Below are 19,770 nucleotides of genomic sequence, written 5' to 3' on the forward strand. Positions count from 1 at the left end.
AAATTCCTAATGGCAACCCTGCACCCGATGTGGGAAAGGGGTTAAAGTGCAGATGCTCAGCTTTAATTCGAGGGTATTCAAATCCTAATTGGAGCAAGGGGTTAAGGAATTACAGTTCTTTAATATGTAGCTGCCTCTTTTTAAAGGGACCAAAAGTAATTGGACAATTATCTCAAAAAGGCCCTTTAATGAGCTATTCCCTTGTTAATCCATCACCAATTAGGCAGGTAAAACGTCTGGTGTGGCATTTGCATTTGGAACTTGTGGCTGTAGATTTTGGGATGAAATCTTTGCTAACAGGGTTTTTTCCATTTCCGTTCAATTAAGACCTAATATTTTTATGAATAGAAAAAGTCCTTTTCTTTCTGCAAACATTATATCTTGAATTAAACAAGACTATAACTTGTTGATTTTTCAACTTTGCTCTGATTACTTTTTGAGCTGGTCAATATATTCAGGGGAAAAATAAGATTTACTGATATTATAGTCAGAATAGGAGGAAGAAGAGGAAGCAACTGAATCAATATCAGTACCCAAAAATATGTATTCATCATCTAAGCTGGGTAAATTCTACCAGCTAACTTCATCTGTGGAATAGCCAAATTGATCTTTGACTACAACTAGATTTAATTTGAAGGGAATTATGGACTTCGTGTCTTATCTTCTTAATATTCAGTAAAAGCTGGGTATTTCTCTAACACTGTTTTATCAATAGATTACTTGCACAACTGTTTAGAATAGAAAAGGCATAGTTTTGAGATATATAGATATATATATATATATATATATATATATATATATATATAATAACATTCATAACATTATGGACATGAAATTACTTGTATTAAAGGGTAACTTCAAATCGCAGAAAGACAGGAGAGTCTGGGAATATAAACTGATGACGACCTTTGACACTCTAAATGCAGGAATGAATGTGTCACACGGATTTATGTCTTTTTACATCAACTAACTACAACTAAGGAACTTGCCCATCAGACCATGTGGGGTCATCACAACAGAGACCCTAATCACAGGACAATAAAACATTCCTTATCTAAGAATTGGCCCAATATTTATGGACGTAACTGTTTATCACCCATGGTAATTCTGCTTCATGTCACTTGGCTTATCCATGGTTTTTTTCCCCTCTCCCTTTTTTTTTCTATACTATGTTGTGCATAAATATGTGATTCTTCAGAATTTGTTTTAGTCTTTGCCTGATGAAGAGACGTATGTAGTCTCGAAAGCTTGCAATTTGTTACCATCTTTTCAGTTAGCCATTAAAAGGTATCAACCACTGAGGACTCTCAATTCTAAATATAAACTTGACAGTAATTCCATCACTTGTGTAATACCAAGGAAACACTGAGCTAGACCCAAAAGTCCTTTTGACAGGGACTTCGGAAGCAGGGGTCCTCACAGTTCACTGGTATTTTTTTACATCAAGAGTTACAGTCATGAAAGTGACTCTTCTATGTTAATTTAACTATTATAACAGAAAAAGATGCATTACATAATTCAATTGCATAGTAAAAAGTATACTATAGCACCAATGTTTCCAGCAGGGCTGTGAAGTCAGAGTCAAAGTCGTGGAGTCGGAGCCCATTTTGGTGGAGTCGGAGTCAAAGTCAGCATAAAATGGACCAACTGTGACTAATAAAATATATAATAAATTGGGTACAGTAGTTCAATGCAGTTTGTGGGGAGTATTTTTTTCATAAGAATTTGGGAAAGTTATGAAATGTCCTATGTCTGTCCTATTCCTGATCTAAGGTCTATACTTTTAGCTTAGATGAATGTGTGCTGCAGTTTATGTTCATGATATGTAGTTAAGCTCCTCCTCTACAGATAAAGGGAAAAATAAACACACAGGGAAGGAAAGCCTACATTCATCTCAGAATTTCTGGAGTGAACAGCAAAGCAGGATGAAAAAAGGTAAGTATTTCCTAAAGCATATCTAAACTCTCAATAAACTGTGCATACATCAATAGTCCAGTATATAATGTCTCTGTATGCTTGATGTTTTAGCTTGTTTTTCCTCTTAGCTCATGTTTGGAGAAATTAGCTGCTCTGATGACTTATATACACTATACATAGAATATAAGGGGAAAACTGTTTATAACATCTCAAATTCGCAAATACAGTAAGAGGATCGAAGAGGGCATATATATTTGTGTGTGTGTGTGTTCAAGAATATGATTCAGCACAAACATGCTCCCTGCCTGTCACTCAAGATAAAAAACATTTTGTGTGTCAGTGTATAAGTGACCCAGATGAAAGCAAATGCTGTGATGCCAAAATCAGTGCATACTCACGCAGAGATAAAAATGCTCCTTCAAGAGCTTTCAATCTAAAATGACATTTACAACACTGCCACCCAGAAGTTTATAAAGCTGATTGAAAAAGATCACAGCAGCACCAAGAAACCAGAGACCAGCACTTCCCGCCAGGCAAAGGAGGAGGAAAGAGCATCCCAAACATCAGTTACAAGATATTTTGTAAGTAACAAAGTTACTGTAACAATGACAGCAGATGTGTTTAAAAGACAGCGCATCGAGCTTGTTGTGAACGACAGTGTACCATTATCATTATTTGCACGACCAGCTTTTACAGCTCTTAATGGAGAAATGGCCTGCAAACTTGGTGTTTCTCTGGAAAGAAAAAGTATTAGAAAATTAATGATTGAAGAAGCCCTTAACCAAAAGGAAGATCCTAAAAAGCCTCTCAAGAGATTCTTTGTGTTTCTTATAATGGATGCCTGCACACGTCACAGAGTGAACTATTTTGCTATCAATGTTCGATATGTTTGTGACAACTAAAAAATTGTTACTAAGAAGCCGGCAGTAAAAGATACTAAAGCTCATCACAGCAGCCAGTTTCTCCAGACATTAGTGGAAAAAGTTCTGCAAGATTATGAACTCAAAAAAGAACAGGTTCTTGCTATTGTAACTGATAATGCTTCAAACATGATAAGTATAATTAAACTGATGAATGAGAATAATGAAGGTGAACAGCAGCTAAAAGAACATTTCATATTCAGTATGTTGGAGATGGAAAGCCACAGTCTTGTTCCCATAATGGAGGAACAAACAGATATTACTACAGTAGAACAGCAAAATGATTGTTTACAATTAGATGATCTTGTTGAAGATGCTTCACACCTCTTTCCTATTCATCACATGCACTGTGTTGTGCACATGCTGCAGCTGGCAATAAGAGATAGTCTGCAAGAGGGACATGCTGGAACTCTGATTAGCAAAGTGAGGAGATTGGCTATTGCGGCCAGAACCCCTAAAATTTATTCCATCTTGAAGAGAAGTGCTGGAAAAGGGGCAATTATGAATCAAACCACTCGGTGTGGCAGCACCTATTTAATGATTGAGTGATTGCTTGAGCTGAAACCCTTCCTTGTAGATATGGCTAACCTTCAGGTAACACTACATGAAGGTCAATGGACACAGGTGGCTGAATTGAAGGAATTGCTTCACCCATTTACAGTGACTAAAAAGTTACAAGCTGAGGATTTAACTCCTGGCATTTTTATAAAGGAGTGGAAGAATTTGTTGTTTTGCCTGTCCCAAAGAGGAGGTTTAATCGCAGATGGCATTGCTGCTTCAATGAAATCGAGAGAGACACTGCTATTAGAAAATAAAATTCTTCTGGCAGCTGTTTATGTGGACCCGAGTCATCGTATAATGCTGGATGATCAACAGCTTACCAAAGGAAAAGTAGCTCTGATTGAGGTAGCAGTTAGGATGAGTGGGCTACAGGACGGCCAAGAGCAAGAGGACTCGGGTCCTGCCAGATCTGCTGCTGCCGTTCCTTCATCCTCATCAGATGATGAGTTTGATTTTGAAAAGTATTTAGATGACATGGAGCAGGCAAAGTGTTGCCGCAGGGAAAAAGATTCACTATATTTCAGCAAAATTTTTCACTTGTTCTCAAAGAAATAGAAAAGTTCAATCGTTCATCAAAACTGTGCACGAGGCAATTCCTTTATACCCTGAAATTGTTAGAGATTTTGCCCATGTGGTTACTGCTTTGCCACCAACCCAAGTTAGTGTAGAGAGGTTGCTCTCTAGCCTTAAAATAATTAGGTCAGATTTGAGTTCATCTATGAAGAAGTATGTGATGGAGGTGATACTAATTCTCAGAACAAATTCATAGACTGTACAAATGTTATTCAGTATGTTTTTGTTGAAAACTGTTTCCACTTACTGCATAGTGTATAATAAATTGTAAATATGCTAAAGTTTTTTGTGCTAAAGTTGTATTCCAATAAATATATTTATTGGATGTTCTATCTAAATGGCTTGATTATTGTATCATAATAATGATTAAAAGTCTGATGTTACCATTTTACTATGGTAAATTTAGCACTTAAACCTAAACATGAGCCATGTATGAGGGAGTCGGAGTCGTGGAGTCGGTGTAATGGAAATTGAGAAGTCGGAGGTTTGGTTTACCGACTCCACAGCCCTGGTTTCCAGATACTACGAACAAACAACACACTATATTATCTTTGGAATATGAGCCTAAACTCAGATGCAGTAGACCATAACAAGACAAGTCATTGCAATTGCGTAAAAACTTGCGTACACGGTTACCTGCAAAACCTGTGAAACTGTCTTTGATAAAGATTCTCTGACGGAATTCACATCACTTATGTTTCTGCAGTTTATGGAGAAAAACTGCATCTGAAAACAGTTGAATAACTCTAACTCGCTCTTCATCACATTTTCATAAAATTGTTTAGCTGGAATGAAATAAATGAATAAAAAAAATAATGTTTAAATGTATAATTTCCGCAAAACCTCTTTGGGATGAACACCCAAAACTGCATTGAAAAATGGTCACCTAAGGGGTAATCGTCTTGAAGATAGCCAGTATTTGAAATATATAATTGAACTGAAAATTGGAACAATTTTTAGTGCATTCAGTTTAGGATTAAATATGTTAACCAGTATACTCAGAATGCCTAAGCTAAATTGGTGAACACTTATAGAATTTTTCAGATTTCTACTTACCGTATATACTCGAGTATAAGCCGAGATTTTCAGCCCATTTTTTGGGTTGAAAGTCCCCCTCTTGGCTTATACTTGAGTCATACCCAGGGGTCGGCAGGGGAGGGGGAGCGGGAGCTGTCTAATTATACTCACCTACTCCTGGCACGGTCCCTGCAGGTCCCTGCTTTCCTGGCGCCGCAGCTTCTTCCTGTACTGAGCGGTCACATTACAAGTAATGAATATGCGGCTCCACCTCCCATAGGGGTAGAGCCGCATATTCATTACTGTAATGAGCGGTAACGGTGACCGCTCAATACAGGAAGAAGCTGCGGTGCCGTGGAAGCAGGGACTGCACCACACCAGGAGCAGGTGAGTATAATGGGGAGGGGAGCGCTGCGCGATATTCACCTGCTCCTCGTTCCGGCGCCGCTCTGTCTTCAGCGTCTTCTGCAGTGACGCACAGGTCAGAGGGCGCGTCTTCTGCAGAAGATGCTGAAGATGAAGCGGTGCCGGAACGAAGTCAGGTGAATATTGAAAGTGCCGGGGGCCTGAGCGACGAGAGGTGCGTATGTGATTTTTTTTTTTTTATCGCAGCAACAGCAAATAGGGCAAGTGTCTGTATGGAACATCTTATGCGGCCATAATCAACGTTTGTGCAGCACTATATGGCGCAAATATCTTTATGGAGCATCTTATGGGGCCATAATCAACGTTTGTGCAGCACTATATGGCGCAAATATCTTTATGGAGCATCTTATGGGGCCATAATCAACGTTTGTGCAGCACTATATGGCGCAAATATCTTTATGAAGCATCTTATGGAGCCATAATCAACATTTGTGCAGCAATATATGGTGCAAATATCTTTATGAAGCATCTTATGGGGCCATAATCAACGTTTGTGCAGCAATATATGGTGCAAATATCTTTATGGAGCATCTTATGGGGCCATAATTAACGATTGTGGAGCATTATATGGGGCAAGTGTCTGTATGGAGCATCTTATGGGGCCATAATCAAGGTTTGTGCAGCATTATATGGGGCAAATATCTTTATGGAACATCTTATGGGGCCATAATCAACAATTGTGCAGCATCATATTGGGCAAATGTCTCAATGGAGCATCTTATGGGGCCATTATTAATCTTTATGCAGGATTATATGGGGCATACAGTGGGGCAAAAAAGTATTTAGTCAGTCAGCAATAGTGCAAGTTCCACCACTTAAAAAGATGAGAGGCGTCTGTAATTTACATCATAGGTAGACCTCAACTATGGGAGACAAACTGAGAAAAAAAAATCCAGAAAATCACATTGTCTGTTTTTTTATCATTTTATTTGCATTTTATGGTGGAAAATAAGTATTTGGTCAGAAACAAAATTTCATCTCAATACTTTGTAATATATCCTTTCTTGGCAATGACAGAGGTCAAACGTTTTCTGTAAGTCTTCACAAGGTTGCCACACACTGTTGTTGGTATGTTGGCCCATTCCTCCATGCAGATCTCCTCTAGAGCAGTGATGTTTTTGGCTTTTCGCTTGGCAACACTGACTTTCAACTCCCTCCAAAGGTTTTCTATAGGGTTGAGATCTGGAGACTGGCTAGGCCACTCCAGGACCTTGAAATGCTTCTTACGAAGCCACTCCTTCGTTGCCCTGGCGGTGTGCTTTGGATCATTGTCATGTTGAAAGACCAAGCCATGTTTCATCTTCAATGCCCTTGCTGATGGAAGGAGGTTTGCACTCAAAATCTCACGATACATGGCCCCATTCATTCTTTCATGTACCCGGATCAGTCGTCCTGGCCCCTTTGCTGAGAAACAGCCCCAAATCATGATGTTTCCACCACCATGCTTTACAGTAGGTATGGTGTTTGATGGATGCAACTCAGTATTCTTTTTCCTCCAAACACGACAAGTTGTGTTTCTACCAAACAGTTCCAGTTTGGTTTCATCAGACCATAGGACATTCTCCCAACACTCCTCTGGATCATCCAAATGCTCTCTAGCAAACTTCAGATGGGCCCGGACATGTACTGGCTTAAGCAGTGGGACACGTCTGGCACTGCAGGATCTGAGTCCATGGTGGCGTAGTGTGTTACTTATGGTAGGCCTTGTTACATTGGTCCCAGCTCTCTGCAGTTCATTCACTAGGTCCCCCCGCGTGGTTCTGGGATTTTTGCTCACCGTTCTTGTGATCATTCTGACCCCACGGGGTGGGATTTTGCGTGGAGCCCCAGATCGAGGGAGATTATCAATGGTCTTGAATGTCTTCCATTTTCTAATTATTGCTCCCACTGTTGATTTCTTCACTCCAAGCTGGTTGGCTATTGCAGATTCAGTCTTCCCAGCCTGGTGAAGGGCTACAATTTTGTTTCTGGTGTCCTTTGACAGCTCTTTGGTCTTCACCATAGTGGAGTTTGGAGTCAGACTGTTTGAGGGTGTGCACAGGTGTCTTTTTATACTGATAACAAGTTTATACAGGTGCCATTACTACAGGTAATGAGTGGAGGACAGAGGAGCCTCTTAAAGAAGAAGTTACAGGTCTGTGAGAGCCAGAAATCTTGATTGTTTGTTTCTGACCAAATACTTATTTTCCACCATAAAATGCAAATAAAATGATAAAAAAACAGACAATGTGATTTTCTGGATTTTTTTGTCTCAGTTTGTCTCCCATAGTTGAGGTCTACCTATGATGTAAATTACAGACGCCTCTCATCTTTTTAAGTGGTGGAACTTGCACTATTGCTGACTGACTAAATACTTTTTTGCCCCACTGTATTTTAATATGGAGCATCTTATGGGGCCATCATAAACTTTATGGAGCATTATATGGGGCTCCTGATTCAATATGGATCTTCAAAAACACTTAACCTACTGATGTCTCAATTAATTTTATTTTTATTGGTATCTATTTTTACTTTTGACTAGGCTTATACTCGAGTCACTAAGTTTTCCCAGTTTTTCTGTGGCAAAATTAGGGGGGGTCGGCTTATACTTGAGTGCATACAGTACCTTTGACCTAAAACCTAAAACCAAACCACATCACATTTTCATTCAAATCCTAAGAGCAGATAGAGAGAACCGAATCAAACAAAAGAGTAAAAAATATTAAACACCGTATTTTTTTAAATGAGGTAAATGATTCAATATCACATGTCTGAGTGGCCAAAGTATCTAATTTTTTCCTCTTAGTCTATGGTGTGATCCACTTGTGCATTAAAAGCTGCATCTAAACGTTTACATTTATTGATGATTAGTCCGGCACATCGGTTTGGAGGAAGTTTAGACCATTCCTCCCTACTAAACAGCTATAACTCTGTTATGTTGGTGGGTTTACTCTAATGAATTGCTCAATTCAGGCCCTTCCACGACATCTCTATAAGATTAAAGGGGTTGTTCCGTCCAAATCGATAAGTCTGCAGTCACTGTGTGTGACTGCAAGGATTTGCCGGGTTATGACCCGGGACCAGAGGGTATGTATGAGTTATACATACTCCCATCCAGTGGTGCAGCCTCACTTCCATACACCTGTCTGGAGTGAGTCCATGCCCTCTAGTTGGCCACATCCGCATCACTAGAAGGGGCATGGCCTCGCTCCATACAAGTCTTTTTATAACATATACATACCCTCCGGTCCCGGCTCAGAAACTGACGAATTCTTCCAGCGCACATTGAGTGCATTGGGGGAATTCATAAGCCTGCAGTCACACAGAGTGACTGCAGACTTATCAATTTGGACCAGACAACCCCTTCAAGGTTAGAACTTTGACTTGGCCTTATCAAAACTTTAACATTATTCTAAAACCATTATTTTGTAGAATAACGTGTGCACTTTGTGTCACTATCTTACTGTATGACCAATGATCTTTTGAGATTCAACTCATTTACAGATATCACAACATTTTCCTTTAGAATTTGCAGGTAGTTCATAATTCATTGTTCCATTAATGATAGCAATCCGTACTGGCCCAAAAGCAGCAAAACAGGCCCAAATCACGATACATATAACATTGTTCCATAAGCCTTCTGGCTTGCCTAAGCGATCATTATTACACTGGAAATAGCAGCAAACTTATTTTTGCAGAGCAGCTGCATTCTGCTTGCAATCCTGCCATGCACACTCTTGTTGTTTAGTATCCACTTGATGGTGGACTCATGAACATTAACACTAGCTAATGTGAGAGAGGCCTGTCGTTGCTTAGCGGTTACCTTTGGTTTCATTGTGACCTCATGGACTTCTCTTTAGTATCTATGTTACGCTCCTCACTTTTTTGGATATCCCATTTATCATTCACTCTGATTTACATGTAATTACTTGTTAACTACATAATTGTATTGCATATATTTAATTAAACTTTGGATCATACATTTTGATATTCTTGATACTGTCTCTATATTTTTGTAGGTATATATGTTCTCTGGTTACAGGGGATCTTTATTTATTTAGGTGGCTTTTTTGTTCCATGATTTGTACACAACCAGTTTAACTGTGGATTGGTGAAATCCAAATCCTTTATAGATCTTTCGTTTAACTTTTTTCATCCTCATGAGCATTATCAACTCTTTTTCTGAGGTCCTCAGAAATCTCCTTTGCTCGTGCCATGATATACTTCCAAATACATATGTTGTGAAGATCAGACTTTGATATATTCTTGTTATCCCCTTAGTGACTGGGCCACATTTTTTAAATCTGACCAGTGTCAGATTTTAAGTGCTTATCCGAATAGCTATAGCTCTTACCGAATAGCTGCATTGGGAACCTGGATACCCGGAGCGCTCCCGATAATCAGCTGTTCGGCGCCGTATCTGCATGTGTCGCGGCTGAGAGAGCCCAACACACAGACTCTCCATTCATGTATTGTGACTGTCACACAGCTGCTACACATGCAGCTGTGGTGCCCTATTTATTAACCCTTTGGGTGATTTTCAGGAGTAAATGTAAAATGGCATAACAGGAATGAAAAAGTGTATTTTTACCACCTAAATGTCGTTAACGTCTGAACAGGTCACTATAGTCGGCAGACTTTAAGACTATTTGACCGTAAATTGCCATGGCAAACATCAGGACAACACAATTATGATCTCAGGGTGCTGATGGGGTTAAAGAGGAAGCCCTCACACTCTGTTAGCCATTTATATGATGTAGTCACTACTGACAGCAGCATTTTAGGGGTTAAACAGATATGGACGCTGCCAACACGGATCGTGGCTAATGCAGCAAGTTGTCAGCTATAGTGGACAGCTGACAACTGCTGGATTGTCACCCGTCAGGGGATGCCGGTCAGTAAAAAGACATATTGACTGTCATTAAGCGGTTAAATAAAAAGAGGTCACCCACTCACACCTGTTTGTTAGCCAATTGATTGAAAACACCAGACTTTACCATCACTTTCAAATTATCTGCTAATCCTAAACGTTCACAATCTTTTGGTGCTCACAGATGTGTGATATACTCTTGGATCATTTTCTTCATTTAAATCAATTACAAAGTCTAATATTTTTGAATCATTTGTTTGATTCTGTTTTCCTTATCTAATTTTATGACTGTAGTTTTAGATGAAATGTATGCAGAAATATGAAAAATTCTGAAAGGTTCCCAAACTTTCAAGTAACCACTGTATAATGTCCATATAACATACACAGTTGTTTTGAGCTTAGGACTGTGGTCAATAAAAGAGGATACTGAACAGAAGGACCCTCACCAGTCCTTCCAAGGGGTTGTTTAAAGTTAGGAAGTTATCCCCTATCCGATCACTGGGGGTCCGACTGCTGAGACTACCAACAATCCTGAGAATTGGGCCTCTGAAGAGCATATCTGCTCCATTCATTCTTCTTTTATAATTAACCCATTTACAAAATTGGACGTATAGGTATGTTTAGGTCGTCTACCCCCCTTTGATGCAGGCTCTGGCGCTGAGCCCACATCTTTCTGTGAACATGACAGCTGATTTGATGAGCTGTCATGTGCCTCTAACAGCCGTGGCTGGAATCGCTGAGTTCAGAAATGTCTGCTTTATCAAAATATAGAGTAAATTATTCCTACTGGTAAATGGCGTAATGAGAAAAAAAAAATCAAAATGCCAAAGTTAACATTTTTTTGTCGCCGCAATATTGCAATAAAATGTAATAACTGGAGATCAAAACATCGTATCTACCCCAAAATGGTATCAATAAAAAACAACAGCTTGGCGCACAAAAAATAATCCCTCATCCAGCCCCAGATCCTGAAATGGAGATGCTAAGGATCTCAGAAAATGGTGGATTTGTTTTCACCATTTAAGTAAAAAAGAACTTATACGTGTTTGGTATCTGTGTACTTATACTGACATGGAGAATCATAATGCCAGGTCAATTTCAGCATTTAGAGAACATGGTAAAGAAAAAAAAAAGAAAAAATTGTGGAATTGCACTTTGTTTTGCAATTTCATTAAAAAAAAAAATTCCCTATTTTCCAGTACACTAAATGGTAAAATCAATGGTGTCGTTCAAATGTAAAACTTGTCCCTTGTCTTGTCTTAAAAAAAAAAAAAGCCCTCAACAAAATAAAAAAGTTAAGGCTCTGGGAAGAAGGGGAGCAAAAAAACGAGAATATAGAAAATCACAAGGTCGTGAAGGGGTTAATGGGGGTGTTGGAGTGCAGCTGCTCTCAGCTATCTCCGGTGGTCCCAGTAAGAAGAAATGGATCAAATGTGCACATGATCATTGATAAACTATCGCTCCATTCAAAGGCCTGGTTCTTAGGATCATTGGAGAATCCAGCAGTTGGACCACCAGCGATCAGGAAGTTATCCCCTATCCCATAGATATAAGACAATTTCCAAACTTGGATTCACAGACAAGTGTATGAAAATTGGTATTCTAAATGGATAAACCTATTAAGCAAACAAAAAAAATAAATCCTTACCAATTAATGTTCTGTTTTCATCTGGTAGAGTATCTAAATGACTTCCAATCAAGACAACATGTGGCTTGGACTGAGAACTGTGAGTCATACTGAGAAATCTAAGCCAAAACATCAACTGAAAATGGAATATGTAAAAAATATATAAGAGCAGCAAATTACAGAAAATAAAGCATAAATCAGCAGAACGCGTGTAGACTCAGCTACTGGTTGACATTAGTATACAGAACGGACATTTCAAGTAATTATGGACCCCTTTAAACAAAACCATCATCATTATAAATGAGGCCCTATACATATAAAGGTGTTTTCTCGGTTATGGTAATAAACGTGTTTAAAGGAAAATTCCCTTGTCATAAAGTTGTAGAATTTTTGTCAGGACACTGTAAGACACTATGATCAATGGAGATCTGACATCTGGAACACTTGCAAATTAGAAGAGTCAAAAGACCAAGAACCCTTTGGCCTTTCAACCTATCACAGTGGACCTCCTAGTCATCTAGTCAAAATTAAGTTCTTCATGGCTAAACACTAAACTGATCTTAGCTTAGTTTTTTCCAACAAAGTTAAGAGTAAGGCGAAGAAAGAAAGGCGAAGTACAGGTAAGATATCTAGTCATCAGCAAATATTTTCCTATGTCCTCACAATCAGAAATGTAATGGTAAACTAAAAAATGTGTGGAGATTCCACATCTCCAGTTCAATGGTAGCTTACCATGAACCTGAATCACAACTGAATCACAGACCTGGGTAACTTCAACTATGTGTTGTAGCCACTTAATTTTGGCTATTGGACGTAAACATAGTTTTAGAGTTGTCTTCTCTCTTCTATTATAAAGAATGTTACAATTCTGACAGTTCTCTTATAAGAATACTTATTTATAGATTGGTACCAGACACCACTTCAACTTTTACAGGCCTGAAGGAGTTACCGATCGTTTCATACCTGTTCTAATGCATGCCTCTGTCTTCCATACAGGTCACTCTCGATTCCTTCTAAACTAAATATCACACAATATAATGTATTTGGTCCGCTAGTGCTCAGGAGTAGGGAGTGGGTGAAACAGTACTCCATTTGCCCTGCAAAATCCCAGATTACCAAAGATGTTCCTATAAAAAGTGAACAGAAAAAAAAATTAAACATTAATCCTGTAAATTGTTTTTTAATAATTGTTAGTTGAAGGGAAATGTATCTCTCACTATGTAAACACATGAGACAAACTAGTCAATCAACTCGAGTGGGGTGAGAGAAATCCAGAAAGGGGCTACCACAGACTAGTCAAGTTTCATCATAGGGCCCCTACCTGGCTTTTCAAACTATGTTTTCTCTGAAACGCTGCAGCGACTCAGAGTGAGACATACTTGGCTGCAATTGTGGCACAAGGCACTAATTTATGCTGAGAAACAGGCAAAAAGTCCAGCTACCGCAAAACATTTTTTTCTAGAAAAGCAAGTGAAAAATATTATTAAAAACATTATTTATTAACATTATTTATTTAGAGACTATGCTCTAAAACAAGAACCAACATGGAATTAGGCCTACGTTTTTCGAGTGCTACCACGCTCTTACTCATAGCACTATCATATAACAATGAAGAGGTTTAAATACAAGAGAGCATGCTGAACCATCAAATGAGTATTCACCCACAGCGGATTTACAAACCAACACAATGCAGCCAACAACAGAATTAATTAGAATATACTGACATATGGAAAAAAAAATCAATCGCTTATATCCTATCACTTATATCCTATCTAAAATTACATCTTGTGAGCCATATTTTAGCAAAAACATTCCTTAATAAGAATACAAGTCAGTTCTAAAGTTTAACCCCTTCATGCCCAGGGGTAGTTTCATTTTTGCGTTTTCGTTTTTTGCTCCCCTTCTTCTCAGAGCCATAACTATTTTTATTTTTCTGTCTAAATTGTCATACTAGGGCTTGTTTTTTGCGGGACGAGTTGTTCTTTTGAAAGACACCATTAATTTTACCATGTAATGTACTGGAAAATGGGAAAAAAAATCCAACTGCAGTGAAATTGCAAAAAAAAGTGCAATTTCACAGTGTTTTTTGTTTTTTTACCATGTTCACTAAATGCTAACACTAACCTGCCAGTATGATGCTCCAGGTCATTACAAGTTCAAGGACACCAAACATGTCTAGGTTCTTTCTTATTTAAGTGGTGAAAAAAAATCCAAAATTAAAAAAAAAAATAATAATAAAAAAAAATAAATAAAAAAAAAAAGTGCCATTTTCCGAGACCTGTAGCATCCATTTTCCGTGATCTGGGGTTGAGTGAGGGCTTATTTTTTGTGTGCCGGGCTGACGTTTATATTGATACTATTTTGGTGCAGATACGTTCTTTTGATCACCCGTTATTGCATTTTATTGCAAGGCGGTGGCGACCAAAAAAACGTAATTCTGGAGTTTTTAATTTTTTTCTTGTTACACCGTTTAGCGATCGGGTTAATTCTTTTTTTATATTGATAGATCGGGCAATTTTGAAACCGGTGATACCAATAGGTGTATATTTGATTTTTTTTATTATTGTTTTATTTTGAATGGGGCGAAAGTGGGGTGATTTGAACCTCTTTTTTTATATTTTTAAAAACATTTTTTTTAACTTTTTGCATGCTTTAATAGTATCCATGGGAGACTAGAAGCTGCAGTACTTTGATTGCCTCGGCTACACACAGGCGATGATCAGATCGCATGTCTGTAGCAGAAATGCTCACTTGCTATGAGCGCCGACCATGGGGCAGCGCTCATAGCAATCTGGCAATGACAACCATAGAGGACTGCTGCAGATTCTCTGGCTGTCATGCCAACCCATCGGTGACCCAGATTAGTGACGCAATTCCTGTAATCACGAGTTAAATGCCGCTATCTGAGATTGACAGCGGCATTTAACTAGGTATCAGCAGAGGGTGGATCACGATTCTATCCACGGCTGTTGCAGGCACATGGAAGTTGCAAAGATCAGCTGTCATGTGCCCAGAAAGGTGGGGTCTCAGTTCCGGAGCCCGTTGCAAACAGGGGGTGTCCGACATGTGCATATTATTACGGAACATGTCGGAAAGGGGTTAAACAATATTTTACCTCAAAGAAAGAATAGCCCAAGATATTTGCTATGATGAGACCATGTTCCTGTACGGTCAGACACAGCCATTATACAGTACACAGCAGGGGCACATTTATAGGATTATCTCAGCACAGGAAGATTTCATTTAAACATATCCAAATATAGAAATTATTATTCCAAGACCTATTGATTAAAATGAACTTTTGTTTGTGGGAAAACCCCTTTAAATTTGTAACAGAGAAAAGAGATAAAACGACTCACTTTTGGAGGTTTTTCTATAATCTCTGAGGCCGGTTTCACACGTCAGTGGCTCTGCTATGTGTGGTGACAGTTTTCTCACGTACCGGAGACACTGACTCACGTAGACACATTAAAATCAATGTGTCTCTGCACATGTCAGCCTGTTTTCACGGACCGTGTGTCCGTTTGAAAAACACGGAGACATGTCAGTGTTCGTGGGAGCGCACGGATCACACGGACCCATTAAAGTAAATGGGTCCGTGTAAAACACGTACCGCACACGGATGCTGTCCGTGTGCAGTCCATGTGCCATGCAGGAGACAGTGCTACAGTAAGCGCTGTCCCCCCAGCTTGTGGTGCTGAAGCCGCCATTCATTTCTTCTCTCCAGCAGCGTTCGCTGGAGAGAAGGAATGAAAAATCATTGTTTTTTTTATTTTTTTTGCGGTTGAAATAAAGTTCCCAGTAACCTCCCTCCCATAGAGGTGGAGCCGCATATTCATCACTGTAATGAGCGGCACCACGTGATCGCTCATACAGGACAAGCTGCAACGCTGAGAGGAAGCATTGAGGGTGCTGGGTGAGTATTTTATTTCCAGTGGGCGGGTGCAGAGGGGGTGGGAGGGGGTTGGTTACCGGGAACTTTATTTCAACCGCAAAAAAAATAAAAAACAATGCGAACGCTGCTAGAGAGAAGAAATGAATGGCGGCTTCAGCACCCAAAGCAGGGGACAGCACTTACTGTAGCGCTGTCTCCTGCACGGTCCGTGTGGTACCCAGTCGGCACACGGGCGGCACACGGCTGCCGCACATGTGCCACGTGAGCTCACGGACACACGGACACGGATAACTCCGGTACCGAATTTTCCGGTACCCGAATTATCTGGACGTGTGAGACTGGCCTAAGGGGTAAGGTTTCTCCTTGTGGAGAGCGACATACCAGCTCTGGCTTGTCAAGGTAAGGAGGCTTATTCACCGTGCAATAAGCTTCTCAATTGAGATACTGATTTGGCTTTTATCCTAAGTCATATTGCAAGACTCGTTAAAGGGTTGATTGTGACTTGTAGGATCACAACTTCCAATAGGTGGCGCTATAGAGTTCAAGTCCTCTTTTTCTCTGACGAGGCAATTTGCATATTCCTATAAGGTGATATAGTCACAGGTAAAATCTGTACCAAATTATAAATATAACCGATTTCAACACAACACGTTATTAAGAATCTCCCAGTTGGAGAATTTATTCGTGCACAACGTGTGTGATCAGATGATACAGATTTTTCAATTGAATGTGATAAGATCTGTGAGAGATTTCTTACTAGAGAGTATTCACTTGCATAAATAAGGCGTTGTTCTTTGCCTCCAAGGAGTCTACACAAAGCCGTCTCTATAACAAGAAAAAATCCAGAGGGCAAATAACAGAACAGGTTTTTTCAGTCACCTTCTCTACACCTTATTGCTTGGATTATCCAGATATAGTAAAATTTCCGGGGTCTCTGCTACCAGAGAACATGATTCGGGTCAGTTTTTACCGTCCCCTGTCTTGTGATCGCTGTTATTCACCCAGCAACTGGAAAAAAAAAAGTCTGATTTTCCATTAATTTCTCTCTCCTCTCATATGATCTAGCATACCAGAGGAGAGAGAAATGGGGTTCCCCGAGCCCCCCCCCCGTACCTCTGCAATCCCCGGACCCTTCGGCTCCGCCCCCTGGCCTTCCGTGTCATTTTCCTGGAAGAAAATGGCAGGCACATGCGCAGTGCACCCGCCAAGATCTTCCAGCGGGCAGACAATAGGAGATTTTACTTATTGGCTTATTTTGATCACTGTGATAGACCCTATCACAGTGATCAAAATAAAAAAAATTGTAAATCAAACCCCCCTTTGTCTCTCCCTTAGTTAAATAAAAATAATAGTGTTGGGGTTACGGTTGTGGTTATGGTGTTGGGGTTATGGTTGATGTTGGGGTTACGGTTGTGGTGCTGGGGTTACATTTGTGGTGTTGGAGTTAGGGTGATGTTGGGGTTAGGGTTAGGGTTGGGATTAGGGTTAGGGACTTGGCGCCCGCCATTGATTCCAAGCAATTTTGAGTTTAAAAAGTTAAACGGTGCTCCCTCCTTTCTGAGCCCTGCAATGTGCCCAAGCAGTGGCTTTCCCCCCACATACGGGGTATCGGCGTACTCAGAAGAAATCGCACAACAAATTTTAGAATTCATTTTCTCCTGACATTCTTGTGAAAATAAAAAAGCTTGGGTCCAAAGTAATCATTTTGTGAAAAAGTAAAATGTTCATTTTTTCCTTCCAGATTCCAAAAATTCCTGTGAAGCAACTAAATGTGGTTTTGAGCACTTTGAGAGAATGGTGTCACTTTTGTGTATTTTCTATCATATAGGCCCCTCAAATTCACTTCAAATGTGAAAAAATGGTGTTATAAATTTGAAAAATGAGAAATCGCTGGTCAACTTTTAACCCTTAGGCTGTGTGCACATGTTGCGGATTTTTCGCGTTTATTTGCTATAAAAACACTTAAAATATGCATACATTATGCATCCCATCATTTATAATGCATTCCGCAATTTTTGTGCATATGTTGCGCTTTTTTCCATGAAAAAAATGCAACACGGAAAAAAATGCAGCATGTTCATTAATTTTGCTAATTTTTTGCGGATTCCCTACTATACTGCATCACAGAACCTCCGGAAAAAAAACGCAAAAAATCCACATCAAAACGCGCAAAAAACCGCGATAAATACGCGAAAAAAATGTGAAAAATCCGCAAGCGGATTTCTTGCAGAAAATGTCTGATTTTGTTCAGGAAATTTCTGCAAGAAATCCTGACGTGTGCACATAGCCTTATAACGTCCTAATAAAAAAAATTATGTTTCCAAAATTGTTCTGATGTAAAGTAGACATGTGGGAAATGTTATTTATTAATTATTTTATGCGACACGACTCTCTGATTTAAAGGCACAAAAATTAAAAGTTTGAAAATTGCAAAATTTTCTACATTTTTGCCAAATTTCCATTTTTTTCATAAATAAACGCAAGTCATTTTGAAGAAATTTTACCGCTATCTTGAAGTACAACATGTCATGAAAAAAACATTCTCAGAATCAGTGGGATCCACTGAAGAGTTATAACCATGCAAAGTGACAGTGGTCAGAATTGTAAAACTTGGCTTCGTCACTAGGGGGTTAAACCTTCTCATTGTCATATAATAGTGTTATGATTAAAAGTGTAGTAGCGCTCAAAATGCGTAGACCTAATGCCATGCTTGTTCTTGTTTATAGAGTATTCAAAGAAATAATGTTTTCAATAATATTTTTTCACTTGTTTTTCTAAAAAAAAAAAAAACATGTTGGCGGTAGTTGGACTTTTTGTCTTTTTCTCTTTATGTCTACTTACCCTGAATCTGGAGCAAAGATTTGTCAGTGCATCGCACCCCTTGTGGATCATTGCCTGCATGGGTGAGCTGAAGTGAACTTTGTTTCTTCTTTTACTAAACTGATTCATGCTGCCCATGGTTCAAACAGCATGAATCTAGTGACAGGTTCCCCTTAAAGGTAATCTGCCTACTGACAGTTCAGCATGAAGTAGGTGGAAATAATAATAATTATTATTATTATTAGGTGTAAAAACCCTTATTTTAGCAATGTGTCACTTACTAACCTGTGTTTTGCTCTTTCAATAAAGTCATTAGCTTAATAGCAAGAGATAATCACTACAGGACAAGGTTTCCCTTTCCTCCTGGTCCAACCACACCCCACCACATCGGTTTCAGTTAATATACAATGTACACACAAAGCTGCCAATTAGTGGTGTGGGGGCGGGGTTATAAAGAGCTCAGCATTCCGAGCTGTTTGATTTGCGGCACAGAAAACTGTGATTCTATCACAACTGCTGCGCCCAGAAAACTAAGTGACACATCACTGGAATCAGGGTCTCTGTCCCTAAATCATGCTGCTGTCAGAGTACATGCTTAAAGCCTGCTGACAGATTCCATTTAATAACAACAACTACTTGGTTACTTATTAAACCCTTACCAACATATGGCCTATTGGTACGTCATATGCTGACTCCTGATTTTGATGCGGGCTCGCAAGCCAAACCCGCAACTTTCACTGCACATAACGGCTGATTTAATCAGCCATCATGTGCCTCTAACAGCTGTGGGTGGAGCAGCTGTTAACCTGTTAAATTCCGCTGTAAATCTCTGACAGTGGCATTAAACACGCGGGACTGCGTTGTTCCGTGCTCCCATCAGTGCTCGCGATCATGTCAGTGCCGAAGAGTTGTCATGACAGATGGGGTGTCTGTTTTTTTTTTACAAATTTCCCACATTTGTTTTTCACCACTTAAATAAAAAAAAAATATATATATGAATGTTTGGTATCTGCGTACTAATACTGACCTGGAGAATCATATTGGCAGGTCAGGTTTACCATATAGTGAACATAGTAAATAAAAAAAAAATTAAAAACATTCATTGCAATTGCAATTTGTTTCCTGCTTTCCAGTGCATCATATGCTAAAATGAATGATGTCATTC

General features: G+C 39.3%; 1 protein-coding gene across 3 annotated transcripts in view; it reads right to left on the reverse strand.

The window, feature by feature from the left end:
- Positions 1-19,770, reverse strand: part of LOC143775780 (death-associated protein kinase 1-like) — a 151,984-nt gene that overhangs the window by 18,426 nt on the left and 113,788 nt on the right. For all 3 annotated transcript variants that reach the window (XM_077264322.1, XM_077264324.1, XM_077264323.1), the window contains exons 11-13: positions 12,854-13,017; positions 11,912-12,026; positions 4,608-4,756 (exon numbers count right to left, since the gene is read on the reverse strand). In XM_077264322.1, coding sequence (XP_077120437.1) covers positions 4,608-4,756; positions 11,912-12,026; positions 12,854-13,017 — 428 coding nt within the window. The remainder of the gene's footprint in view (positions 1-4,607; positions 4,757-11,911; positions 12,027-12,853; positions 13,018-19,770) is intronic.

Source organism: Ranitomeya variabilis, chromosome 5, assembly GCF_051348905.1.
Source record: "Ranitomeya variabilis isolate aRanVar5 chromosome 5, aRanVar5.hap1, whole genome shotgun sequence".
Lineage (NCBI taxonomy): Eukaryota > Metazoa > Chordata > Amphibia > Anura > Dendrobatidae > Ranitomeya > Ranitomeya variabilis.